Source organism: Trichoplusia ni, chromosome 6, assembly GCF_003590095.1.
Source record: "Trichoplusia ni isolate ovarian cell line Hi5 chromosome 6, tn1, whole genome shotgun sequence".
NCBI classification, from domain to species: domain Eukaryota; kingdom Metazoa; phylum Arthropoda; class Insecta; order Lepidoptera; family Noctuidae; genus Trichoplusia; species Trichoplusia ni.
This window is the reverse complement of record NC_039483.1, coordinates 3,076,343-3,104,187: the sequence shown is the minus strand read 5'-3', so window position 1 is coordinate 3,104,187 and position 27,845 is coordinate 3,076,343. Positions and strand designations below refer to the sequence as shown.

Below are 27,845 nucleotides of genomic sequence, written 5' to 3'. Positions count from 1 at the left end.
ATGAAGTAATTAAAATGAAAGCACCCATGGGGCTGGCATAGTCACCTTGAGTGTACTGAAACCTCGTCTACAATAGATTAAAAAAAAAGCTCATATGAGTTTGCACAGTTTGCGTTTTAGCGGATACTTAAGTCTATAAATATCAGAAGACTTGCCTTGCTACATGTCAGAATGTACATTTTGAGTCCAATATCTACACTAAGGGCTTTTTTTGACATAAGTAAAATTCTTAACAATTAGTCATTATAGTGATGGCACATCACATTACATGTGGTTGGGGTTTCAATCTGGGTTGGTGAATTTAATGGCACATTAAAACCCAGATTAAGTCTAAAACTCAGTTGAAGTTTTGTGAGTGTGTCAATGATAATACCCAATTCACAAATGCAAATGAATAGCGAAAATTTTGCGATTTATATTTTGAGGTATCGCAAAGTTTTTGCTTTTGCGTTGCTTTTGTGACTTAGATAGTACAAAGGGTTTAATTACCAATAAATACGTATAACATTGATAATAGATTAAGGTCTACTTAGTTTTGAAGTTACAAAATTAGTTACCCACTAATTCGTCAAGCCAATGATGGCACAATACACTTACATCAACAAGTTTACATCAGGATCATACCCTGTCACGTCACTCATGTTTAGGTTCACTGTCACTGTGTCACTGTCACTTAGATCGGTCACGGGTGACCTAACCGGCGCTTATAGTCAGTCACTGCACAAGCACGTGTGTTCACATGTGCAGCGCGGGGAGTGCCCCCGGCCTCGCGAGTGGGGCCAGGCGGGGCCCCGGCGGGGGCAAGGCGGGCCCCGGCGGGGGCACAGGGGGCGGGGGCCCCGGCGGGAGCAGCGGGGGCGGGGGGCCCGGCGGGGGCTACAGCAGCGCGCGCCGGCACTCGTCGCGGTAGGCCCCCATCGTCCCCCTATTTCATGTTTGCCATCTGGAAGCAAATACAACAACATGAAAACATACCTTCCTGTATTTTAAAATATAACATTCAAATTGATTTATACAACAATGACAGTTACTACTTTGAACATAACATATGATAAGAAGCAATCGAAAACTATATTTTTGGATACAGTCCCAACCTATTGTCTGCCTACTATCTCATGAACTTTTTGAATGCATTTAGACGCAAAGACAGATCATTCACGCTAATACAAACAGACACAGCTGGTTTCTGGAAGGCCAATCATTTATAACATATAAGTGGCTTGGTGTACCAAACTTCAGTGTTTACTACATCATCTTAAAGAATATTATTATGGTTGTGGAAGGGTGACAGCTCAATACAAGGTGTAGAGTGATATGTCCCTTCCACGCTCACAAAAATATTACTCTAAGAGGGTTTAAGGCCTACTGCCATCACACTATTTCTATTTGACTAGTGATAAATTTATTTTTCATAGATCAGACTTTCAGAAACTCTTTTTCTTTATTATTAGTGTTTCAGCCGAAGATAGATCTCGATGGCGTGCAATTGGAGAGATCTTTGTCCAGCAGTGGACGAATATGGGTTGATGTTGATGAAGAGAGTTTTAATTGATATTTTTAAGTAGCTTTTCAGGAGAATATTATCTTTATTATCATTCCCATACATATAAGTACTAACACATAAAAACTTTAATGAAATAACACTAACCTGGGACTCTCTATGGCTGCACTATAGAAATACAAAGATGAGTAAATAAAAACACGATTATTCATTTTCTTATATCACTTATGGAATTTCGAGGCAATAAGTATCTTATTTCGTCACGTTAAGGTCCCAAATCACAATTGAGAAAGATGATTAGAATTTTGATCCCACACATTATACATATTTTTTTTATAAACGATACTTAACTAAAAGGAATCCTATTATTAGCGAATGTGAATTAGCAACTAAGATGATTATACACTTCATAAAATATAAGATGGCTATTCTCTATACCTACTGGTGATAATTTTGTATCCTATACACTTTCAATGGTAATTCAATTATGACACAGTGTCAAGACTCAAGAGGTATTAGAACGATAAGTCTATGAAATTAATAATAAAACGAACTTTTTTAAGCGACTTCAAAGAAAGGTGGTTCTTAGCTCGTTAATGAGTAATAGTGACATTCTTTAATAAGGCTAAAATATGAACATTTGACTTCAATCTATTTATAACATTACAACCTCTTCTAACTTTATTCTGTTCTTAGATTGATCGTCACATACCTAGCTTTCTGCAGCTCGATCTGCCCCTCGAGGGTCTTGGCCAGGTATATGACGAACAGCTGCGCCAGCGCCACGCCCAGCGCCACGGACGCGATGGTGTAGAGGTTGCGCTCGGCCCACGACCGCACTATCTCTATGCAGCCGCTCGTCCACACGCGCTTGCTGGCCTCCGCCACCTGCGGGTGCGACATACAGTGTCGGTCACTGGTGGCCAATTGTATTTCCATGATTCAGGGACCAGTTCAGTTTGTAAGGCCACCTGGGGGTCGATGATTGAGTGTCGGGCACTGGTGGCCGATTGTATCTTTATGATTGAGGGACCCGTTCAGTTTAGTTTTTAATGGTTGGTAGAAGGATATTTATAGCCTGGCATTGTTTGTTTTACTAGCAATGAAAGATTATGTTACATGAGGCTTTACCTCATCGCAGTCATTATTTTCATGTTTAAAATCCGTCTGTAAGAAGGCTACATGAAATAAAAAATACCTACAATTGACTGTGTTATAATCATGTCTCGTAACCGAGTCGTGTTATATATTTAACACTACATAAAATGGTATTTATTTAAACATCTGATATGCTCAAAACACTTTAAAGTTATAACGATCCTTCGCTACTTGGTTTATAACCTTAGTGCCAGCACAAACCAATTCATACCACAGTGGCAATTGTACCACAATTAAAGTATTATCACAATTCAAGTCACAGGCACAATGACACATCATACAAACACTTGTCCAAAGCGGGGATCGAACCCCTGGCGATGGCATCAACCACTCGGCTATACCTATTACACCTTCTCTGACTCAAAAAGATACTTACAGGATAATTCTGCACGCCGTATCCACACATGATATTGACTAAGCCGGACGATATATCCGTAGCGTTGATACAGCACGAGAATGGAACTCCGCATCGCTCGACAGATGGTGACGAGCAGTTGAAGTACTCGTTCTTAGACCAGTCCATGTAGCCGTCTGATGTCAGACCGCAGCAGTGAAACTGGGGGGAAAGGGGATTATAGTTTAATTGTATAGTGATTTGTTTGTACAAAGGTATTAAGAATTGTATTTAGAGTCATTATTCTAACGTTTTAAGGTGTATTTGGAACAAAAACTTTTAATTTTGAATACTCATTCCTCAATTTTGCTTATTACGATTTAGTTACAAATCAATATGGACTAGTATGCACTGTCAGGCACATAATGAAATAAATCATGGTTAAAATCCCGCAATCGATTGCTTAGTTTTTGTATTTGCATCATTATCTATGATACAGCGAATTCCGACTTACAAAAAATCCATTGTGCATTGGTCACCAGTGACCGAAACACAAAAAAACCCTCATAAGCAAGACTCACATCGCTCTGCGCGAAATCGATGAAGTTCTGCAGGTCGGGGTCGTCCCTGTAGGCGTGCACGACGCGCTCCGTGAAGCTGAGCTCCAGCAGCCCGTGCAGCGAGCGCGGGAACACGAACCCGCACACCGCGCCGCCCATCTCCACCAGGAACAGGATCAGCAGGCACAGCGAGTACTGAGGCAGGCCGGTGTGTGTGCAATGTACTTACTACTACACTTAGAACTATAGTAAGGTATAAGCACTCCAACGAGACGTGATAAAAAAACGTAAACAAGCGGACCGTTACTGAGTTACATTGCGCGAGCGAGGGATTATTATCCCTGTCCTTATCACTGGTACGCGCAGTCATGGCGTCAGTTAGTCGATGGCAGCTGTCGTTATGTGTTTCGTTATACAAAAAAGCAGTCAGTACGGCAGTTGTCAACATTTGACCCGCCACGTTGTGAACAAGTTTATTGATTCATTTTTGACAAAATGCGAATTTTATAATAATGTATTCAAATAAAAATGTTATGAACCCCTGAAAGTTTGGTTACATTCTTTATCTCGTCTTATTGGCTTTATTATAGATTAAAAATGTTAAGGGTTTTAGTCTGATAGGCATGTTGTCTGCCTATTAAATCTGATGAAAGCTACGAAACTGAGAATAGGGAAGCTAGTGAAGCTATAACTATTTCTGTCCGTACTCCTTAGACCAAATCTTGCTTGCTATATATTCAGACATATAACTAATTCTTGCTTGTTAGCTAAGTCTAACAAACTTTTGTGGAAACAATGTTCATTGCGCATTTTCGCCAATCCAATTGATAAGAAATAAGTGATGGAAAAATTATAGCCAGTTAAGTAAATTGTTTGAAGTAAAATAAGTCGGTCGGTTCAATAACAGTATTAGTTTTATAATTAATATTCCATAGGTATGACAGAAAAAGGTCTGCCGGTAAGAATTGATGAAAATGCATTTTTCTTAATCAAATAAATATTAGACTGCACCTAGTCTCATATTTATTTGTGGCAAAAATACATTATTATCAATTCTTAAAGCATCATATAGGTTCCTATCTTATGCTTTTATCAGAATATGACAATTGTTATCAATAGTTAATGTACGGTCAATGTTTATGCTTTTGTTATGAAACATAAAAGAAAGCAGTATTTTAATAAAATTATCGTAATATTTTGTAGCCGTTTTTATGACTTATAACTTACTAAGGAGCTGGGCCCCCATTCCGCTATTTACAACGGCCAATGCATGAATGAAAATTGGCTTAAAATGACACTTCGAATTCTAATAGGCATTTTTACTACACAATAATTGATAATTCATTACGGGACGGTACACTCATGATCAATACTCTTAATTTCCAATTATTGTGTTCACAAAAAAAAAAAAAAGCCTAAGAGAATAGGAAAAAAAATATTTAAATCAATTGCCATTCAGTCATCGGCCATTGTAAATAGCAGAATCGGTGCCCTGTAGTGTGTATGTATGCAGTTATAGACTATATAGAGAGTAACTGTCGTGAGAATGATTCATTATTAAATGATGTAACGGTTTACTCACGCCTATTTATCGGGGTAGCCCGACTAGTTTCGGACCCAAATGGAGTCCTTAATCATGAGCAGACGCGGCGGGATCGCGAGTCGATCTCGTTCGTTCGTTCGAAACTAGTCAGGCTACCCCGATAAATACGCGTGAGTAAACCGTTACATCATCTAATAATATATAGAGAGTAATAACATCGACTTACAAACTTAAGAAGGCAGGTATTCTCTCTGAGTGCGCCCACGCAACCGGCGAAACTGACCACGAACACCACGCCACCGAGAAGAGCTATCAGCAGACTTATGTTCAGCATCACATCGTAAACTGTGTCCAACTGAAAATACATTCAAAAAGGGTTACATTAAACCATATTGTAAGAATAATGAAAATAAATAAATGAGATTTTATATAGGCTAAAACATTTCACCACATAATTAATGTTAATTATTTGGTAAAGTATAACATGGATCTAAATTGTTCTTCCCTCACAGCAAGCGCACTAAGGAAGCACTTAAAAGGCGTGGGCGGATTCGGGTGCAGTTCATTGTATTTATAAGTTCAAAATTTACTGTGTAGCAGTCTAAATTAAAAGTTTTTTTTATTAACACAGTATTTTTCCCTTGAGGAAACTTTCATTGTGTATACCTACATAGTGTAATACCACATACCACATTACAATCATATACCCTTCTCATTAAATTACATATGTGGTTAATATAGTAAGAACATTTTTCCTTCCTCACTTTGTTTATTTCTGGAAAAGTATTTAATTACTTTGAAAGAATGCACTTAAATGTCTTGAATTGTTTCAGTATTAATCCAAAAGAGCAACAACAGGAAATGAACTTGGAGTGGCCTATAGGTCTAGTGGTTATTAGCCCTGACTGTTATACAAGAGGGAAGAGGTTCGATTCCTCAAAACAACAAATCTAATCAGCCTTAAAAACATAAACAAAAAAGGTTTATAGTTGTATTTAGCCTTACCTTTATAAGACCGGTGGCTTGCCATTTGTCAATAAATGCATACAGCCCAACAGCAATGAGCAGCCCACCAAACAACTGAAAACATTAATTAACAAAATATAATTAAAATAATAAGGGGTAGGTAAGCCCACTACCAGTTGCGGAAGAACAAGGCCACTCTATGTTGTGTATTGCACTGTCATACTTCCACAACCATAATAAATATTACTTTGAGACATGTTCCTTGACCTTCTGAATAGATTTAGGTAGGAATCTTTTAAATTAAATAAAGTAGACATAATAATAATGTTAAGCATAATTCCAGTTCAAATTGAACTTAATTTTGCCTTCTACAACACTTACAATTAAATGCCTGTTATACATAAATTATATTATATCTGTTCCTTTGTGATTCTTATTCAATTTCATTATTGAAAAACAGAGAATGGTGTAAACCTAAAACTTATTGAAATGATTCCAGCAAAATAAAAGTATGACTTCTTCAATACTTTATATGATGTAGGCTTAATAATATAAATTTATTTTACTTTAGTACAAATGTTACAGTTTATTAGGTATTTAAGATGACATACAATAATAAACTTGCAGATAACAGTTGGAAATACCCAATAAATACATGCAATTGAGCGCAATATGTAGGGAAGTAGTTATTAAAAAATAATTCTGTATTTATAAAACAAATTAGTCTCACTACCAGAGGCAAGATAAGAATACATTTACAATTCTCAAGGAACTTGCTTGCTTGTAAATAAAACTAAATGTATTCTATAGGAGTTATTAAACAGGAAGCCACTTTGGCACTTAGATTCTGCATGTTTATAATTTTTTTTTGAGGTAGCTAGTGGTTTCTTAGGTTTACGCGAATGTTAGACATTGAAATGAAACTACTTTTGCGGATTTTATCACGTTTAGACACCTTTGCAGGTATCATGGTCACGGGCAGACTGAGATGGTGTTCGTTCGAAGGTGTCGAAACGTCGGGAACTAAAATCAAAAATTAAACCGCGATAAAATCCGTAAAAGTAGTTTTAAGTAGCTACTTATCACCCCATTAACTTTTTTAACAATTATAGATTTATAATATAGTAGCTGTTGCCCGCAACTTTGTCTGCATGACTGGGAAGATGTGAGTAATATTAAAAACCATTTTCAGGGGTTAGAATACATGCTTGTTCTTCCCACTTTTGCACCATATTTTGTTACAGCTAGTGTAACTTCAATGTTTGTGGAAACCACTCAACACTGGGATTGTAGTCCTTACTTCGGGTGATTTTTTTTAACAAAATAATTCTTACCAAGGTTAGGTTTTACTTCAATATGGAAAATAATAATTGTTTTAAGTAAGTTAAGGAGTGGGGGCTCATGATAGTACAAACAAAATGTACACATTTGTTTTGAAGTAATTCTTTAATCACTTGACTCGAATACAACTAAGTAGTTTTTGGTTATTCGGAAGGATATCAGATATTATTGTCAATTAATAATATAACAAAAACACATTTCGTTAATGTCTCCATTATTCATTAATGCAAACTAGAGTGACAATAAGAACTGCAACAAAACCCTATTTTTTTTACAGAGAAGTAACAAAGTGATTTGTATCTTGATTGTTAGTCAAGTTGTAGTAGATTGTAGTCTTTGAATATGAAAAATATACTGTGATGCTCTTTATCTAAATATATAAATTTACAAACAAGGTGTTTCTTACGAGCCTGAATAGGTTTAAAGAGTCATAGACATAGGTTCGTTGTCTTGCCAAGAGTCTTGAAAGAGAATTTCAGCATGGATGTTAATACAGCCAAAACATAACTACTTATTTAATCTATAATTCAATACCAATATGTTTTACTGATTCAGTTAGTATTGTCCTTCAGAATAGGTTTAAATTCCTCAACTTTATTTTAAATTATGAAGGGAATAAAACACTTAAAAAATAATATAACCAGAATAATCTCCACAACGAATATGCAAAAAAATTACGTGTCACATTATATTGTTATAAATCAGCATTAAACACCAGTAGCCGTTTTATCACGATCGCATTATCGCGAAGCCGAAACAATAGGAGAGAGGACGGATGCGGCCGGGACGTGAAACCTCACCACACATAAGTTCTCACACATACGCTTATCAAAAACAATGAATCACACTCAAACAATGATGAATGAAATCTCGCTTATTTTGCACTCTTTCACTAAAAACAATCTACTACCACTCAAAAAACACCCCAAAAATACATGAAACAATAAAAACTTTTCATTTACATGGAAAAACTCACCCAAAATATAAAATTCAATATAAAAATCATGTATTTAACACAACCGCTGACATAGGTGAAGTTTGGTCCCCTGCGACGATGCATTTTGAATTAATATCCCATAAAACTATTACAGTACGATATTTAACACAAATTTAAGCTTTTATTTATAGTTTTACACTATTTATTATTCAAATGCTAAACATTATTGGGGAATGAGTAATCAACGTCCATCTCTAATTGTCCCACTGTCAGTTTGGTGAACTAAGGAAGATGTCCCAGACTAGTGATGTGAAGTACGAATTCAAATTCTATCGATTTGAGTTGAATCGATTTTTATTGTATTTATTTTGAAATAAACTAAACAGATCCTGATTTATACTTGCGAAACTGTATAGAAATATTAAAAAAAAACAGTATTGTTTTCGATATTTTTTTAAGGTTGTTGAACTATTTCAAATATTTTATTTCAAATTTGCTAACTATTAAATATAACAATAAGAACCTGATATTATGAGACGAACATTTTTTTTGACGCTTTGCAAGTATTAAAATTGTAATTTTTCATCCAAGCAAAACTTGGAAGAAAGGATACTAAGAATGCTTTGTAAAAAAAACGGAGGTGTTCTTTTTTATAGGCCTGCACTGTGCTTAGATATAAGGAACGTATTAGTCTGTTTATAAGACGAAGAGAGAAAGAAATATTTACACGCTCTAGTTTCTCTTTCTTATGTCACCCTTTTCAAAGTTTGTCAAGGTTTCTCTTTAATAATAGGCAATAAAAGCCATAATAATCCCTACTAATACTATAAATACTACTACTAATATTAGAAATGCGAAAGTAACTCTGTCTGTCTTTCTGTCTGTTACGCTTTCACGTCTAAACCACTGAACGGATTTAATGAAATTTGGTACAGAGATAGAGTTGACCTTGAAAAAGAACATTGGATAGTTTTTATCCCGGACTTTTGAAGAGTTCTTTTGGGAACGCGATATATAAACGGCGAAGCCGCGGGCGAAAAGCTAATTTGTCATATATTTTATAAACATAACCAAGAAATATTTATTAATTCTATTCAATAGAATACTCGATTAATGTAATCGATTGCAAACAAGCACAAGCGCATCCTTATTGTACCACAGAGTACAAAACCCTGGGGCATTGACATTTAACACAGATGCAAAAAAAGAAAACAAAAAAGGTGACGTCACACTGATGCTGATTCAATGTTTATTTTCTGATTATACCTTGCTCATTGTTATTTATTAGAAATCATGAAGTCATTCTAAAATATTGTATAATCGCAGTTACTCAACGTGCTTATTGGAAAGGCACACTTTCTCGAGTTAGTTCTTAAAGATATAAAAGTAACTAAATTAACTGCAATGCTGTAAGTATAAATGTTACAGAATAATTATATAATTTATTGGAAATAGCTCAAAATATTTCGATTAGTTAAGGGAATATATTAGGAGACAAGTAAAAGAAGGCACAAATTAATTATCAGGCGTAATATTTTCGTTTAATAAATAATAAATATCATTCCTCAGACTTAATGTCCCTCATCGATTGTCATGGTCATAGATTCAGGTTCGTAAGTATGGTCGATGAAACGGTTGCTCAAGATGTGTTTGTAAATGAACGCAGATTTTCTAGGGGTGCGAGTTCTGGCGGGATCTTCGAAATCAACGCTGTACAGGCCGAAACGCTCTCTGAAAAGGGAGAAAAATATTTAAAATCATTGAATAAATAACAGAATAAATTGTCAATTTTGTATTTTTACTACAATGTATTTTTTATTTCAATTACTGAATGAAGGTGCAATAATAAATAGGAGTCCCAGTTCAAAAAAAGAAATTTTATGACGGCCATTTTGAATTAAGTTTGCGCGCAATTTTCAATGGGTCAATGCTCTCGTCAAAATGTACAATTTTATTTTAATTTTTTTTTTAGTATAGCTAGTCTAGTAAATTCAAGGATAGGATTGGAGGAGGTTATATGCTGGTTTCACCCATGCGCTCGCGGTTGACGTTGAATTTGATATCTTTTCAACCCATCAAATCAAAAGAACAATAAAGAAGTGGTATTTCCACTCGGCCATCTTTGCAGTAAGATTTTTTATGTAAGTAGTTTTAAGATGTCATTATAACTAATATCTATCCTCTATGAATCCAACTCAATATTGTTTTTGGAAAACGCGATACTTTTTTTCACATTCATATTTTATTGTTTCATCCAACTTACGTGTAACCCTCCATCCATTCGAAGTTGTCGACCAAACTCCACGCCATATACCCCTTCAAGTTTACTCCAGCGTCCAAAGTGTCAAGCACGCTTTCTAAGGCTGTTCTATAGTAGGTACCCCTCATATCATCATTAAGACCGGCTTCCGGAGGAGTAGACCAGCCGTTTTCTGTGATGTAGAATATCGGGTTGTTGTATCGTTCCTTCAAGTGGGTAAGGGCGTAGAGGATGCTGTTGGGGGAAAGCTGGAAAAGAAAAGCAAATGTTATGATAGTGGGGTGGTGTTTTGGGTCGCGTCACCTCCGCCCCTACAATATGTCGAGAGAGGTGATGGCGGACCTTTGCGTCGTGCTCGTGAACTGGTGCCGTTTGTGATGACGGAACCATGATAGTTTTTGTTTAGAACGACCCCTGTATGGACTTTCTTCCTTGTGTTGTGGGGGTCAAGTCAAATGCATAACTAACGCTACTACTTACACTGCACTATCTATGCACTGACGCTAGTCCCGCGATACGTAACGCACAGTGGGTTTGGCGTGGTTACCTCAAACAATAAATACAGAACGTTTCCTTTTAAAAAAAAAATACTTATAATGATAACCGAATGTTTGGTTTCTTTATTGAGTAATTAGTTTGTGTTTGTGTTAAGGTTCCTCCTTAATCTTAAACTCTACACTCGCTAAACTCTACAAAAAAATCAGATTACGAAATAAATTTTCATCATTACTCAACGGTTTTTTCAGATCGTGTTGATAGTGAAAATATCGTTACATAATTCAACATTTTCTAAATTTTTCACACTTTCGAAGTACATCACATTATTATTATCAATGAGGAAAAAATACGCTTTTGACAACGATACCGCATCGCGTTCATTGCGGAACTTATGTAATCGGCGTAGCAAAGTTAGAACATATCCTAAATGGTAGATATACATACCGTCAACCAAGCAGATGCACTCTTAGGCCACTCAGCAGGCACAATGGTGCCAGCATCCACATCATCAGGCAAGGAAGGCACGGGGTTCTGTACTTTGGCTTGTGTAGCTGAGATCAGGTATCCAGTGTAATGGTTAACACCAAAGAAGTCAGACGATCCTTGGACTAAAGCCTTCTCTTCAGCAGTGAACTCTGGCAGACGTGATTTAGCGTAACCTTGTTGTGCGCTCTTCTCGGAGATTCTCTGTGACAGTTCCTTGGGGAAGCCTCCTTCTGATGAGAAGATTGGCTCGGCGTATAGACCCCACTAGAACAACAGCATTTTTAGTTAAGTAATGGCAATTTTGATTATCGTAACTTACGGTTCAGTAGTTTTTCTTTTCGATGGCAGAGACTCGAAATTTATCCCATGTAGCATTTGCAATTAAGCAAATATTTAAATGCTTTAAGAAACACAGGCGTAAAACAAGCACTGGATCACCTATATGTTTCTCTTTTTTAAATGTTATCATAAAGTCTATTGAGAGTCACGCTTCATTAATGTATTAGAATAGTCTTGTAACGTCATACCTCTGCTTGTCTTTTGAGCTCAGCGGCGAATTGATCCTCGGCAGAGTCTGTGTGGGGTCCAAACCAGTTGACACTGATGGTGATACCACACTGGCCACCCTGCGACGCTCTGAACTCTTTGTCGTATACATAGTAGGCCTTAGCGTGGGCTATGACCAAGTGTTTAGCACATAGGTAAGTACCAACAGCGGTAGCGTTTAGAATGGGGGCTTTGGTTGTAGTACCATACCCTTCGAAGCAGATTTCTCTAGGTTCGTTGAAGGTGATGAAATGCTTGACCCTGTCTCCAAAATTTTCGAAGACCACTCTAGCGTAATCTGCGAACCAGTCTGAAATGTAGGGGTTAGCGAACCCTCCCAACTCTTGGAGTTTTTGGGGAAGATCCCAATGGTACAAAGTGATCATGGGAGTTATGTTGTATTTGAGCATTTCGTTGATGTAGTTGTTGTAGAACTCGATCCCCGCAGGGTTGACCTCATTGGCCATGCCGGTGGGCAGGATCCTGGACCAGGAGAGAGAGAAGCGGTAGGCGTCGAGGGAGAGCTCCCTCATGATCTCCACATCGCGCTTGTAGTTGTGGTAGGAGTCAGCAGCGATGTCACCGTTGCTCACGTCTTTGATGACGGTGGGGTTGTTGTGGGTCATGTAGTCCCAGATGTTCTCACCCTTGCCTAAAATATTTAAATAACGTGAGATATAAATAAAGATAGTTGATGAAAGCCGAAGCATGCTATGCTTCTGAACCCAGCGAAGAATTAAAGGGGATGTATTAAAAATCGCAAAATAGGTAGAAATCAAAATTATTATTTTTTTCTCTAGCCCACTGTGTCCCACTGCTGGGCAAATAAAATTTAAAATGATATAATGATTTATGGCTCTTTCAGACTAAAACCGGCAAGAATTTTCATGAAAAGCGTCTCAATAGCTGTTTAGGCCACAATGTTCTCACCATCCTCATTCCAGGCTCCCTCGATCTGGTAGGAGGCTGTGGCGGTACCGAACAGGAAGTCATCAGGGAACTTCCTCTGCTGCCTGACCGTGGAGGCCTGGCATACTGCTAGCACCAAACTGTTATAACACAAAAAGAGGTGTCTCATGAATAGTTGATTTGTAAGTTTGCTGGTTTGATTCACCTCAACCACTCTCAAGTCAGTTTTGTAGGTCTTTGCCCCAAAATAATATTTGTACAATGTATGTACCTCTATAATCGATAGGTAAGTATGTAATTATAGTTGTGTGTGGTGTGGTTAAGGTGAAGGGTTGGTAGCAGGTATCCACAATTGGTGATAAGTTTAATAAAGTAATTATCTTAAGCCACTTATTACAATTTTATTATTCCACGGAAGATAATATAGCTAATTAATGAGATCGATTGACCGTAGACACTTATTTACGACGACCTCCGTGGTCGAGTGGCGTACGCACCGGTTTCAAGGTGTCGCTAGCTCTGAGGTCCCGGGTTCGATCCCCGGTCGGGTCAATGTAAAAATCACATTTCTACATTGTCTCGGGTCTGGGTGTTTGTGGTACCTTCGTTGTATCTGAATTCCATAACACAAGTGCTTTGGCAACTTACTTTGGGTTCAGAACAATGTATGTGATGTTGTCCGCATTTATTTATTATTTATTTATTTATTTATTTTACAAAATACGTTATTACATAAAATAATTTATTTATGATTTTCGTTTAATGATAATTTTAATATTTTGAATTTATACGTTTCACTATTCAGTTTCCCAATTAATATTCTACATTTATTTTAAGAGATTAAGTGATTCTATTTTTATTGTTTGGTTTGGTTTGCCTTTTATTGTTTATAAAAGGAAACATATTGTTAAAATAATAAGAGAAGGTATCTACAAATATTAGCGGTTAAAAATACGTGAGAACTTAGTTCTAAAGGTCACTTCTATATTCCGTATTATTATATTATTGTTAGTTAATACAAACAGAGAGATAAATATTCAGGGTCGCCTAACATACGTAAAATATTGTGCGTATAGTAGATACTTACTTTGTTATTTACTATTTTGAACGGAATTTTAACGATAAACGTATTCTCGAATCTCGTAAAAATCACGCGTAAATTATCAAAGAAAAATCTTTTTCAATTAATTGATTCAAGCTAAAATAACAATTAATTTCACTTGACATATTTCAAACCATAGTTTTTAAAATTGGAAATAACAAAACACTGTCGATGTTTTAAAAAGTTGGAATGACATTTGAATGTCGAAATTTTGATTTTATATTTTTAGACATTTAAGTATTCATAATTATGCTACTTATAGGTATATTTTCTACATACCTCAATAGTATCAGCTTCATGGTGTCTGCCGTCTCATCAACTGGTACCCTTCGCTCTGAGGTTTATATAAAAGCTGGTATCACAAATCTTAGCGCCGCTCACGTCACAGACCACTTCACTTATCAAGATCTCCCGTCAACTGGGATTCTGTTACGAATTCTGTTTATACGTAAATAAATAACTAGTGTTAGTTGCGGGTTTACTTCTGAATATTATTATTTTTTGATAACAACACAAGTATATTAATTTAAAAACACATTTGCGACACTACTCATCTTACTTCTTGAATTCGCGGCGCTTGCGCATCGCCTCAGAGGGAATACGTGCACCGTTATGTAAGAAAAGCCGGTCAAGTGCGCGTCGGATTCACGACACTGGAAATTTCGTACAAATAGGCTTAACTGCTAAAGAAAATCATCGCTTTGGCAACAAGTAAATGTGTGGTTACCCTCAAATTTACTTGTCTCCATGTCACTTAAGTAACTTCGCAAGAAAAACGGTATCAGTAAAAATCACTGTCCATTACAAGTATTTGTACTATGTAATGAAAATACTATTGTAGAGATACCTCGATATTCCCAACGCGTTGATCCAAACATGTATTACGGACTAATGGTATGAGTCAACTGAGAGATCCAGTCTATTCATTTTCCTTCTAATTTGTATTCGCTGAGTTTGTCATAGCGTTCGCCAAGGTCGTCTTATATGAGTCGTATAGGTTTACAGAAACAATTTGTGCTGTTTAAAGAGCACAAATTGTGTTCTTCCATCCTCTCTCTTATGGATGAGAGATTTTACGCAGTTTAGTGCTCTGTCACGCTTCCACAACTGCAATAATACTTCAAGATCGTTTTCAGTCACAAATTTATTATGAAATCCTCGTTAATCAAGACCCTAGAAGACTGGCCAATCGAATCTTCATACAAATCCATTCATCTCGAATGTGTTCGTAGACTTACAAACAACCAATACCATAAAATGCTCAATAGGATATTCATCATCATCAGCTAAGCTTAACCCTGATGAATAATGGTAAATGATAAAGCTGATGCCTCTTTCTCCTCATGTCATTTTCAGTCTCATCTATGAAGTTCCCTTACTCTTCGTTTTCTTCCCATTCCTTCTACCCATATACATATGTCGTGGGGAACATCCCAAAGACGAGATTAGAGACATTGTGACTTTTGACCAATTATATCAAGCGTGAATGAATGAATATTCTTTATTGGCTACCTATTAGTCTTGCAATCGTTTGTTTTGGTTGTTTTTAGGTTAAGTTTTGTTCGGTATAGCATATTCGTACGAAACCCTTTCAAATGGGTTGTTTTCTTACTATTAGTGATTTCCACTTTTTAATACTGGTCTAATATTACTATATATCAAGCGAAATTAAGAAGTAGATATATTTTATTATTATAATTTTACACAAACTACACTTTTCATCTTTTTTTATCAGATACAAACATTTCTTTATATTTTCATTGACAAGTTTCCTCATAAGATGAGGTGCTTTCGAGCAGTTATCAGATAAAACAGATATCTTTTATATTGTAATCATTCTTAAATTGCATAAATAAAGTGGTAGAAAAGATGACTATCGTAAAACTGGTTCTTTAGGTAACTTACAACTAGTGATATAGCATGTTATTAGTAATTTTTCACATGTTTTAAAAATATGCAATTAGCACGAATAGTTCAGTATACTAGGTCGCCATGACAAACTTAAGTGCGTGACATGTCACGGGTTCGATCCCGTGTAGGCCAAGCATTTGTGTGTTCCCCGAATGCTTGTACTGAGTCTGGGTGCCTTTCTGCAAACGGCACGCACCGGTTTCACACCGTGCGCCACACGACGACCTCCGTGGTCGAGTGGCGTACGCACCGGTTTCAAGGTGTTGTTAGCTCTGAGGTCCCGGGTTCGATCCCCGGTCGGGTCAATGTAAAAAAATCACATTTCTACATTGTCTCGGGTCTGGGTGTTTGTGGTACCTTCGTTGTATCTGAATTCCATAACACAAGTGCTTTAGCAACTTACTTTGGGTTCAGAACAATGTATGTGATGTTGTCCGCATAATTTATTTATTATTAATATTTGAAAACCCCGAGACAAGGATTCAATTTCTTATTGCGGGAATTTATATGAACCTGTGCATTTTAACCATTAATTAAAAAATGGAGTTTCATCTTACGATCGTGTCATGGCTTTTGATCCCCCGCCTTAGACAAAGCTTTGTGAGATGCACAATTTTTTTTTTAAATCTATTCTTCTATACTTGTATACTAATATATAAAGCTGAAGAGTTTGTTTGTTTGAACGCGCTAATCTCAGGAACTACTGGTTTAAATTGAAAAACAATTGTGTTGAATGGACCATTCATCGAGGAAGGTTTTAGGCTATATATCATCACGCTGCAACTAATAGGAGCGAAGATACAATGGAAAATGTGGCAAAAACGGGGAAAATTATTTATCGTCGAGGGTTTCCGTTCAAAAATTCCTAACTTATATCTTCTAATCACGCGGACGAAGTCGCGAGCAACAGCTAGTTTTGTATAAGGTACAACGGGGTCGACGTATCCATGTGGATAGAAACCCCTTAAACATTTATCTTAATATATATATATATCTCGTGTCACAATGTTTGTCCTCAATGGACTCCTAAACCACTAAACCGATTATAATAAAATTCGCACACCATGTGCAGTTCGATCCAACTTGAGAGATAGGATAGTTAATATTTCAATTTATAGTCGCAATTTCTTCTAACCATGCGGACGAAGTCGCGGGCAACAGCTAGTAAATATTAAAAACAACTTCGGGTGTCTTTCTGCATGTTATCAACATTTTATATGATGTATTGTCAACAAAAATGTTATATAACAGTTTTAAAGTCCACTTAAAAATTTCTCACATGAGGATAAAAAAATCCAGTAAGATAAGTTTCAAAGTATTTTGTTTTGAAAGATTTCAAGATATCTTGATATCAACGCGATATCAGTTTTGGGGGTATTGAATTTATATTTATCCTGTACTTCACCTGTCATAACATACTTGTACTTATAATAAGAACTTCTTCATACTAGTTTTCTCAAGTTTAAGCGATCGATGAGCGTTTGCGAAGCGTTAAGTCGACAACCCAAAGTATGCTTTGCGTTTTCTCTGCAATTAAATGAACGCTAAACCATCGCGGCGCTGACGCATTTTTTTTACATGACTTCTGCTCTAGAGAATTTTATCCATGTGTCGCAGGGGTCTCAAACATTCGAACCAACTGCACAAAGAAAATCACAAAGCTTGTAATACGCGGAGATCGATCCTGCGACTGGTGTGATGATCCGTGCAGTCAATTGCGTTTGTGCCTTGTTTTCTCTGCAATCAAATAGTAAGTTCAAGCTATCGGTGCCCAGGTGCCAGGTGCCCTTACGTCGTTTTATCTCGACGTTTTCTATAGTCTAATGACCACTCGCTAACTCGGTATTCGGTAAGGTATGATTTACTTTGTCGCGCCGTTTTCTTTGTAATAAAATTACCGCCCTGTATCCTCACTAAACCTCTTTACGGCCCGATAGAAATATAAACTTTTTGTTTTCCCTTTTTAGATTTTCCTCACTGAAACGCTAATGTAAAGAAGCCCTAAAGCATGAAGGATCATTATTCAACATATTTTTATCCATGTTATCAATGGAAAAGTTTGCTATCGACAACTAGCGTCAAACATGTAAACACGAAAATGTATGATAACTACTGTAATAAGATTAGGTCTAGTTTTGTTTCAGGAAATGGTCAAAGAAGACGTTGTTGACATTTTATTCCTCAACTTTTGACCTGGAGTAGATGCTCAGGAAGTGAGGGAGATGGCAAAGCTTCGAGTCGGTCAGGGACCACATATCCCATTTTCACCCCAGCTTAGTCTATCTATCAACACGTCGTGAAGTACCGCTACATCGACTTCTCATACGATCCTGAGTTCAAGACCATGACTATTAATCTAGGACGTTCACATCCTATTTCTTACTATCCTGTTAATTTTATAGGTAAACACGAAATTTCGTATGTATGGATGTTTGTTCCTCTTTAACGCAAAAACCACTGAACGGATTTAGACGAAACTTTGTACACAGATAGTTTGTAACCAGGAATAACAAGTGGGATAGTTTTATAGCGAATTTATGTTTACGTTAATTTTCCCGAATTTATATTTACGATCAGTTTCAATTTTCATCGGGCGGGCCCGCTCAACATTCAATAGCTACTTATGTATTCAATAGTTAGTTAGCATTTGTGATGAATAATGCTCGAACTGCGGCAAATCTTAAGATTTTCCAGTATAACGAAAAAACCGTCAAATAGCTCGGATCTACAATTAGATACAAATTTTAATAATCCCTACTGAAAAAAAAAACAAATTATTTGTCAGATCCTTAATAGCTTATTTGGTAAACCGACTGGTCGTAGCCAGGAGTCGCAGGTTTGTGATGATGAGTATACATTTTAAGGCATAATAATGGATAAGTTTTTTTTATGTTGTACCGGAACATAATAATATATTTTTTTAAATTAAGCCTGACGTCACGATTGTGTATAAATTTTACGAAATACTTACGTCACAGGCCCCTCTCGTGTTTATTTTTAATAATTATCTAACCGAGGGCCTAAATCCATTCTTACTTTTTACACCCAGTCACCATCCTTGTGGCTGCGCACCGGCCCGTCCTATTTTTGATTTTCCGTCGGGAATCGTCAACTGCAATCGTATACTACAAGTACGAGAAACACGTCTTCAAAGCCTCATAAGACTTAGGAGGCGTTGCACGGGCGCTTCAGGTTTACTCAGTAAGAGTCTGTCAGTGCCCGCTGCTTCTAATGAGGGACGCTAATATAATTATAAGGATGGAATCCTTATAATTATATAAGGATAAAAAAGAACATTCGAGTCACGCTTCGGAAGCCCTTGCTGCGTATTAAATAATAAAGTTAATAGTGGGCACTTTCTGCGTTTTTCACTTTTGAATTGGTGAATTTTAGAATATAACTAGAATTTTAATTTATGAAGTAAATGTTCAAATTAAAGGGTGGTCATAAATCCTTTTATATTAGAAAGCTATGCCACATGTGTCTTAACTTTTTATTAAAATGCTAAGTAGCTAACGTACCCTAACTTAGATAAACCAACGTTGTTGTCAATTTTCAAATTCAATCAAATGGCAAAAAACTGAATTTCTAAGGCTTCGTCATGTCTCTTTGTCCTCAAAAGGCAGTGACTTACAGACATGTCACTGCCTTTTTACTCTGGCTAAAAGGTGGCATCATACTAAACATTATTCATCATCATCATCATCGGCCCATCCTTTTCCCAACTATGTTGGGGGCGGCTACCGGTCCAACCGGTTTCAGCTGAGTACGGTCAGTGTTTTACAAGGAGCGACTGCCTATCTGACCTCCTTAACCCAGTTACCTGGGCAACACGACACCCCTTATCATCATTCAAAAAAATGTCTGCATATATTGTTTGACCGAATATTGTGGCATTTTGTAACTAGTCATCTTTTAAATCCTGTACTAATATGCACAATTTGAATGAAATATTTCGAGGGTTGGATTCCGGGTAGGAAAGTGAACAGGGTGAACTGGGAGTTGTTAATAAAAATACGAATAACTCCAAGTGTATTGTGAAGCAGAGGAAAAGGGAATAGGGGGTAACTAAAACAAAGCAGAATATGATCAGCCTTTATAATTTCCATTAATTTGATAAAATCGTTTCTGACACTTGAATCTTAATGTCCCTCATCGATTGTCATGGTCATAGATTCAGGTTCGTAAGTGTGGTCGATGAAACGATTGCTCACGATGTGTTTGTAAATGAACGCAGACTTTCTAGGGGTGCGAGTTCTGGCGGGATCTTCGAAATCAACGCTGTACAGGCCGAAACGCTCTCTGAAAAGAAAAAGATATTGTAGATAATTTACTTAAAATCGCTATAATTAAAAGGGGAAGGAGCTTGATATATCATTTTTTCCTTAAGTTTATTTTTCATATCTTGTCGTATGTATGTATATTCCTAAACTTTAAACGAAAAATAGATCTGTGCGCTAGCATGTATTAAAACAGTTTTGGGATAAAACTGTTTTAATACATGCTAGCAATAAGGTTTTAATTTAGTTTAAGTTTAAGGCTCTTTATACCCTAGATTTAAAATATTCAGAAAGACCTCAAGTGAGCTTATTTCCTCCCAGAACTAGGCGAGCTTCAGTTTGAATATTGGGGGTACATCATATAACAACGCTTTGAGGATGTCCTTGGACTTGTAGTAACTTAAACAAGATTGCTATTGCTATCTTACTTTCTACTGCTACTACTTTGATGTTTTACTTACGCGTAACCCTGCATCCATTCGAAATTGTCGATCAAACTCCAAGCCATATACCCCTTGAGGTTGACTCCAGCGTCCAAAGTGTCAAGCACGCTTTCTAACGCTGTTCTGTAGTAGGTACCCCTCATATCGTCATCAAGACCGGTTTCCGGAGGAGTAGACCAGCCATTTTCTGTGATGTAGAATATCGGGTTGTTGTATCGTTCTTTTAAGTCGGTTAGGGCATTGAGGATGCTATTCGGAGCAAGCTAGAAAAGAAAAAGAAAGCTTAAGTTACAGACCACAAAAGCTATTTTTGCTTGTAGTTGTAGTTTATATTTAGACCTTGCTATTAGCCTTGATTTTCGAATATTTTTCCATCGTTTATTTTTAAGATAAATTTTCTTGTCAGATATATAAAGTACAAATCAACGAATAAAATAATCATCATTATTTGACAGTTTTTTTGAGAATGTTTGGATAGTGACACTTAGGTATTGCTAGATAATTCAAGATTTTGCAAAATCATTCCAGATCTAAAATAATCTATACTCTATACTAATATATAAAGCTGAAGAGTTTGTTTGTTTGTTTGTTTGAACGCGCTAATCTCAGGAACAACTGGTCCAAATTGAAAAATGTTTTTGTGTTGAACAGACCATTTATCGAGGAAGGCTTTAGGCTATAAACCATTACGCTGCGACTAATAGGAGCGAATATACAATTGAAAATGTGAAAAAAACAGGACGGGTATAAATCATTACTTATATCTTCTTCTACCCACGGGAACGAAGTCGCGGGCAACAGCTAGTAATGGATAAAATGTCATGACTGCCATATTAGAATATCTTTCTTTTACGACTGTCCTTACAACCAATGCTATGTTAAGAAGCAAACGTACTGTTAACCAAGTAGATGCACTCTTTGGCCACTCTTCTGGTACTATAGTACCAGCGTCCACATCATCAGGCATGGAAGGCACGGGGTTCTCTACTTTGTTTTGCGTAGCAGAGATCAGGTATCCAGTGTAATGGTTAACACCAAAGAAGTCAGAGGATCCTTGGACTAAAGCCTTCTCTTCAGCAGTGAACTCTGGCAGACGGGATTTAGCGTAACCTTGTTGTGCGCTCTTCTCGGCGATTCTCTGTGAAAACTCCTTTGGGAAACCTCCTTCAGATGAGAAGATTGGATGAGCGTAAAGTCCCCACTGGAAGTTAAAAATAACATTAAAACATCGTTGACATGGTAGTTACTGCTGCCCTTAAGCAATGAGTAGTGGATCATCATCATCATCATCCACAACCTTTATCCTCCCACTGCTGGCCTTTTTCGTGCCAATTTCTACGGTCCTGTGCTAGCCTCACCCAGACTCGACCCGAGACCTTTATATACCTCGCCAAGACGTACTAGCCAGCGTGGCGTTTTAAGGCTAAACCCCTATTTTATGAGTAGTGGATACTTTATTTAATTAGTTGTAGTAAGTAACAGTTAAATGTCATAGTAATTAATGAATGCCTGCCTGCAAGTTCCCAAAAAACCACGTACCAAAAGAGTAAAAAGTAGAAGCCCATTTTTGCAATTGAGCCCTGCCCGCAAATGTCATTGTTTGTACTACTTACACTGCACTACACATAAGTTGGCAGCATAGCAAAACTAACAAGACACGTTGAGAAGTTAAAGCAAACAAAAGGCTAAATTGCTGGCACCGCGCTGGTTTAATCCGGCATTGAAAACCTCCTACCATGGAAATCTAGCAATACTATAGGTCTTAGAGATATCCCGTCTCTCTTTAAAATGGGAGTAAAATAAAAAAAATATTATTAAAAAAACAAAATACCCGACTGCACACTAAAAAAAGAGTAAAACAAGCCCCACAATAATATTGATCAATCAAATGCTAAAAACTAATTATGTAATACCGTTTAAACAATACCTATATTAAAATACACTACAATATGTGTTCTTAATCGATAGTTAAATAAACAGAAACTTATTTTGAATACAAATTTACTGAATATAATTTATAAATGTTGATAGAAAGCATCGCAGGCGGGGACCAACAGAGGCTTATTTATAGTCATTTCGGTTGTGCACCATTTAGCAGAATTTTCGTTGGTGGCGGTCAAGGTGGTCCCCGTCTGCGATGCTTTCCATCAACATTTATAAATTATATTCAGTAAATTTGTATTCAAAATAAGTTTCTGTTTATTTAACTATCGATTAAGAACACATATTGTAGTGTATTTTAATATAGGTATTGTTTAAACGGTATTACATAATTAGTTTTTAGCATTTGATTGATCAATATTATTGTGGGGCTTGTTTTACTCTTTTTTTAGTGTGCAGTCGGGTATTTTGTTTTTTTAATAATAATTTTTTTATTTATAACTTTTTAGCTGTTTTTATTTAACGAAAATGTTGTAGATGTAGAAGACTATGTATATGTAAGTACCATTTTAAATTATTTCGACGACATTTGGCTTTAGATTACGGGCGGGCAGTATCGAAAAAATCGCTATTTAGAGACGACCGTCAACGACGTGTGCCCTTATGCGTGTGCCCGCATTCGGGCTGTATACTCGAGCATATCCCCCTCCGCACCGCGCCGCGCGCCGCATGCCAGGCCACGCCCTATCTTTTTGCTTGCTAACGCATGAGTTGCTTTGCGTTGACGCAGAATTAACATGTTCCCGTGGGAATTTTGAGAAAAAACGTATCCTATATTAATTACTCCCGTGATTGAAATGAATCTAATGATACCGCATACATATTTTTTTTAAAGGGAAATTTAGAAAAAATATTATTATGTCTTTATCCTGTGGGACTTTTAGGATAAAATGTATCCTATGATACTCCCGTAATCAAGACAAATCTAACGATACCTCATACATCAAAATCCATCAAGCCGTTTAGGCTACAGGAGGTCACAAAGGAAAAGACATACATACATACTTACATACACTCGAAAAACATTACCCTCCTTCTTTGGCAGTCGGGTAAATAGAATACCATCTGCAAATGTTTTTTGTCATACCTCTGATTGTCTTTTAATTTCGGTGGCAAAGTGATCCTCGTCGGAGTCTGTGTAGGGTGCAAACCAGTTGACGCTGATGGTGATACCGCATTGTCCACCCTGCGTCGGTCTGAACTCATTGTCGTATACATAGTAGGCCTTAGCGTGGGCAATGACTAAATGTTTAGCGCACAGGTAAGTACCAACAGCAGTGGAGTTTAGTATGGGAGCTTTTGTAGTAGATCCGTAGCCTTGGAAACAGATTTCTCTAGGTTCATTGAAGGTGATGAAATGCTTAACTCTGTCTCCAAAATTTTCAAAGACCACTCTAGCGTAATCTGCGTACCAGTCTGAAATGTAGGGGTTGGCGAACCCTCCCAGCTCTTGGAGTTTTTGGGGAAGATCCCAATGGTACAAAGTGATCATGGGAGTGATGTTGTATTTGAGCATTTCGTTGATGTAGTTGTTGTAGAACTCGATCCCCGCAGGGTTGACCTCGTTGGCCATGCCGGTGGGCAGGATCCTGGACCAGGAGAGAGAGAAGCGGTAGGCGTCGAGGGAGAGCTCCCTCATGATCTCCACATCACGCTTGTAGTTGTGGTAGGAGTCAGCAGCGATGTCACCGTTGCTCACGTCTTTGATGACGGTGGGGTTGTTGTGGGTCATGTAGTCCCAGATATTCTCACCCTTGCCTTGAACATGTTAAAAGAAACATTAGATGATGTTTTTACCTTTAGATTAATACTAAATAAATTAACTCCTATTCCTTGTGTTATAAAAACACAATATTTGAGATGATGGGATTATTTTTAAATGTTCTAATAGACGGATCAATAACCCCATCATTTTGGTGGGGTATTCTGAAAAACACACTTTAACATTTGAACTTGTAATATATTTTTGAAGCAAAGATTGAAATAAAAAGAAATTTATAATTTCTAATAAATTTCAAAGAAAAATTGAAAACACTATTAAATTTGAAGCAGTGGAACAGCTTCCAACAGAGGCTGATCGTGGAACCATGGTCTCACCATCCTCATTCCAGGCTCCCTCGATCTGGTAGGAGGCTGTGGCGGTACCGAACAGGAAGTCATCAGGGAACTTGCGCTGCTGCCTGACCGTGGAGGCCTGGCATACTGCTAGCACCAAACTGTGATAAAGCAAAAAAGGTTTTACAAAGAAATTACCTTAATAACAACTTTATATATTCTTGACCACCTGCATAATCTAAAAATGGACTAAGTCCTAGGTTTGTTCTTAACTTATAATAGTTTCAAAAAGTTTTTTAGAATTTTTAATCAATAAAAAATGATATACTTAAATCATATCGGTTAAATATCGCGAGGTAACTTGTTTATTCCGTATTATGTGATTCTTAATTAATGCAAACAGGGGTAATGAGTAAGATATATATTCAAGGACACCTGACATAGTATACGTGATCTAATACTAATTAGTAATGTTGCAAAACAAGAATTTTCCACTGATTTGTTTTTATTTACTATCGCGTAATTTGGTTCTATTCGACTTCTTTAAAATCATTGTTTTGATTGCCGAGGCCTACAATAGAGTAAGAAGAACCGTTTTATAATTCTCCACTGCAGTTCTTTCTGCCTTAATAAACGTTGCGGCTGTACCTAATAAACGTTGATAGATAAGACGGTTAAAATTTTGACAGATTATAAATTTGTATTGACGCCATAACCACAAAAAAAGTACACATAAACATCAGGATTAGCAGGAGCTGTGTTCAGGGTCATAAATTTGATTGGTGTCCAATTTTTGATGGAAATTTGATTTTCTTTTGCGTATTTGTAAGACTGGCTTTTATTATTGAGAGTCAATAAGAGGATCATTATTAAAATGTTAATAGCAAATAAACATGTTCTACATACCTCAATAGTATCAGCTTCATGGTGTCTGCCGTCTCATCAACTGGTACCCTTCGCTCTGAGGTTTATATAAAAGCTGGTATCACAAATCTTAGCGCCGCTCACGTCACAGACCACTTCACTTATCAAGATCTCCCGTCAACTGGGATTCTGTAACTAATGCTGTATGTGCGTTAATATCTAACTAGTGTTAGTTGCGGGTTTACTTGTGAATATTCATTTATGACTGTATCACTAGGCTATATTTCATGAATCGTTATAATTGGAGAGTATTAATATTCACAAAAAATAACTAAAAATGGACGTGACGTTTCTTCGGTACAAAATTAATGGGTGATCTATTTTTGTTTTGCAAATTTCGTTTCCTCGGTTTTTTTTTTGGCACGGTACCCCCTATGTCGCGAAACTAACTTAATACTCAATATTTTTTTTCACGACATTTCTCCAATAAGATAAAAACGGCTCCCGCAAAAACTAGTATTCCTTGTACCGCGGGGCTTTCACAAACATTCAAGACACAAACACAAAGATACCTTGATCTCATTCCTTGAAAGCAGTTTCGGGAATGAATGACACATGAATTAAATAAATATTATATTATTATTCTTTAATTTTCCGTAATGTTGGCAGACTAGCAAACTCAGCGTTTCCTTGACGTGGCGTAAGTTAGTTTGGGTTTCAGCTGTAATATTTTCAATGGTTGGAAGTCATACGTCTCCGCCTTCCCCAGAGCAGAGAAATTCCGTTTTCCTTTGTGTGTGTAGGAAGAGCTAAAAGTGTGTGCCTAGATTCCACCTATTTTGTAAGCATCGCCCGTGTTGTTCAAGAAATAGGAAACAGCCTAGATACTTATTTAAACGGCGATCTACATAATTATATTGAATTAATTGTTCTTGCAATATTATCAGTCAACCTATGAAAATAATGTCTTACACTTAAAAAAATCTCGCAACAGAATGAGGGGATCCTGACAAAATGTTTGGAAGTGTTTTGTTTTTAAACATTTCACTTATATATATCTTAATCAGCGACGCGATATCGGTAAAGGTTTTCTATTCGTTCATCCTGTACTTCACTTGTCAAAATATAACTTATACTTTTAGTTCAGTTTATTAAACATTCCGCGATCCAAATCATCGATAGAGGAAATTATAAGACGGCGTGATGATGATTTTTTTAAAGCCACTTTAAAATAATTTAAATTAGAATCAAGATTAACCAACTATTTGTATCCTGAACCATTTTTTTGATGTAGATCTTATTTTTTATTTAGCCTGTTTTACTGAACCCTTTATTTTACGGGTCCAACTCGCACTTGACCGCATTTTGTTCCATGTTATCAATAGAAAAGATTACTATTGGCAACAAACGTCAAGCATGTTTACTCGAAACAAAAATGTGTTCGATATCTAATACTTTAGATGAAGACTTACTTATGCATGACTTGCATACTCTCTTATCACACCTTTTAATAGGGCTCACACCCAAACGGTAAAAACGAAACCCTATTACCGAGACTCTGCTGTTTGTTTTTCCGCCACTAGGCTGTATTCCATGAACCGTGATACTAGAAAGCTGAAATTATTACAGATATTGATTTTGATTGATAAGAATTCCTTACTTAAATAAAGGTCGAGATTAAGCAACGATTCTTTGTGGAAGCGAGCAGAATTATACTCTGACTTAACCCGAAACTACCATCTCCTGTTCCTTCGGTCCCTTGGTCGGTGCATGGCAATACATAGCAATTCATTATGCACCACTTGTGAAGCAACCTGAGCGAAAAATGGCCGACGGCTACCTTTCGAGTTTTGGAAGCAGACGTTTAAAGTGTGTTGGACTCTCTCCTGGAATCACACCCGCTTAATGTGAAACCGGTTCCGGGATAAGTAAATCATGAACATTGTTAGTGATTTAATATTCCCCATAAACGTTGTTTACCATAACTCACTTCTTTAACTTTTATAAAAATGTTTTTATTTTGTCACGTTTATTCGCCTCACCGCCAATGACTCGACGAGTTTTAATCTATTTTTTGTAGTTTTTTTTTTTTCATCAGATTTCAGTTTCATCTTGTTTAGAAATTTTTGTGGTAAGTGAGATAACAGATATCTTTAGGCACGTTCTAGGCAGAAATACTTCGCAGTCAGGGTCCGACGGTCGATATATTT

General features: G+C 36.8%; 3 protein-coding genes across 3 annotated transcripts; all 3 read right to left on the bottom strand.

Moving 5' to 3' along the window:
* Nucleotides 1–837: 837 nt before the first annotated feature.
* LOC113494810 (tetraspanin-33-like) lies at nt 838–8,769 on the bottom strand. Its single transcript, XM_026873293.1, has 7 exons — nt 8,380–8,769; nt 6,102–6,176; nt 5,323–5,451; nt 3,575–3,748; nt 3,036–3,215; nt 2,214–2,389; nt 838–943 (listed from the first exon to the last, which is right to left on the bottom strand). The coding sequence occupies exons 1-7, from the start codon at nt 8,461–8,463 to the stop codon at nt 931–933; spliced, it is 831 nt and encodes a 276-aa protein (XP_026729094.1). The 5' UTR covers nt 8,464–8,769; the 3' UTR covers nt 838–930.
* Nucleotides 8,770–9,855: 1,086 nt separating this feature from the next.
* LOC113495436 (myrosinase 1-like) lies at nt 9,856–14,564 on the bottom strand. Its single transcript, XM_026874155.1, has 6 exons — nt 14,421–14,564; nt 13,061–13,179; nt 12,112–12,782; nt 11,543–11,848; nt 10,604–10,848; nt 9,856–10,071 (listed from the first exon to the last, which is right to left on the bottom strand). The coding sequence occupies exons 1-6, from the start codon at nt 14,438–14,440 to the stop codon at nt 9,912–9,914; spliced, it is 1,521 nt and encodes a 506-aa protein (XP_026729956.1). The 5' UTR covers nt 14,441–14,564; the 3' UTR covers nt 9,856–9,911.
* Nucleotides 14,565–20,135: 5,571 nt separating this feature from the next.
* LOC113495437 (myrosinase 1-like) lies at nt 20,136–25,817 on the bottom strand. Its single transcript, XM_026874156.1, has 6 exons — nt 25,678–25,817; nt 24,814–24,932; nt 23,804–24,474; nt 21,671–21,976; nt 20,794–21,038; nt 20,136–20,354 (listed from the first exon to the last, which is right to left on the bottom strand). Exons 1-6 carry the CDS (start codon nt 25,695–25,697, stop codon nt 20,195–20,197), a joined length of 1,521 nt encoding a protein of 506 aa, XP_026729957.1. The 5' UTR covers nt 25,698–25,817; the 3' UTR covers nt 20,136–20,194.
* Between the last annotated feature and the right edge of the window lie 2,028 nt (nt 25,818–27,845).

Coding starts and splice junctions, on each gene's coding strand:
- LOC113494810 (XM_026873293.1), bottom strand. CDS start 8,463: ATGCATCGTCGCAGGGGACCAAACTTCACCTATGTCAGCGGTTGTGTT. Junction 3,216..3,574: donor TCGATTTCGCGCAGAGCGAT/GTGAGTCTTGCT, acceptor CTTTCCCCCCAG/TTTCACTGCTGCGGTCTGAC. Junction 2,390..3,035: donor ACGGCGTGCAGAATTATCCT/GTAAGTATCTTT, acceptor TCGCACCCGCAG/GTGGCGGAGGCCAGCAAGCG.
- LOC113495436 (XM_026874155.1), bottom strand. CDS start 14,440: ATGAAGCTGATACTATTGAG. Junction 12,783..13,060: donor GGGAGCCTGGAATGAGGATG/GTGAGAACATTG, acceptor TAAATATTTTAG/GCAAGGGTGAGAACATCTGG. Junction 10,072..10,603: donor GAATGGATGGAGGGTTACAC/GTAAGTTGGATG, acceptor CTCCCTTTTCAG/AGAGCGTTTCGGCCTGTACA.
- LOC113495437 (XM_026874156.1), bottom strand. CDS start 25,697: ATGAAGCTGATACTATTGAG. Junction 21,977..23,803: donor AAATTAAAAGACAATCAGAG/GTATGACAAAAA, acceptor TTTAACTTCCAG/TGGGGACTTTACGCTCATCC. Junction 20,355..20,793: donor GAATGGATGCAGGGTTACGC/GTAAGTAAAACA, acceptor TTTTCTTTTCAG/AGAGCGTTTCGGCCTGTACA.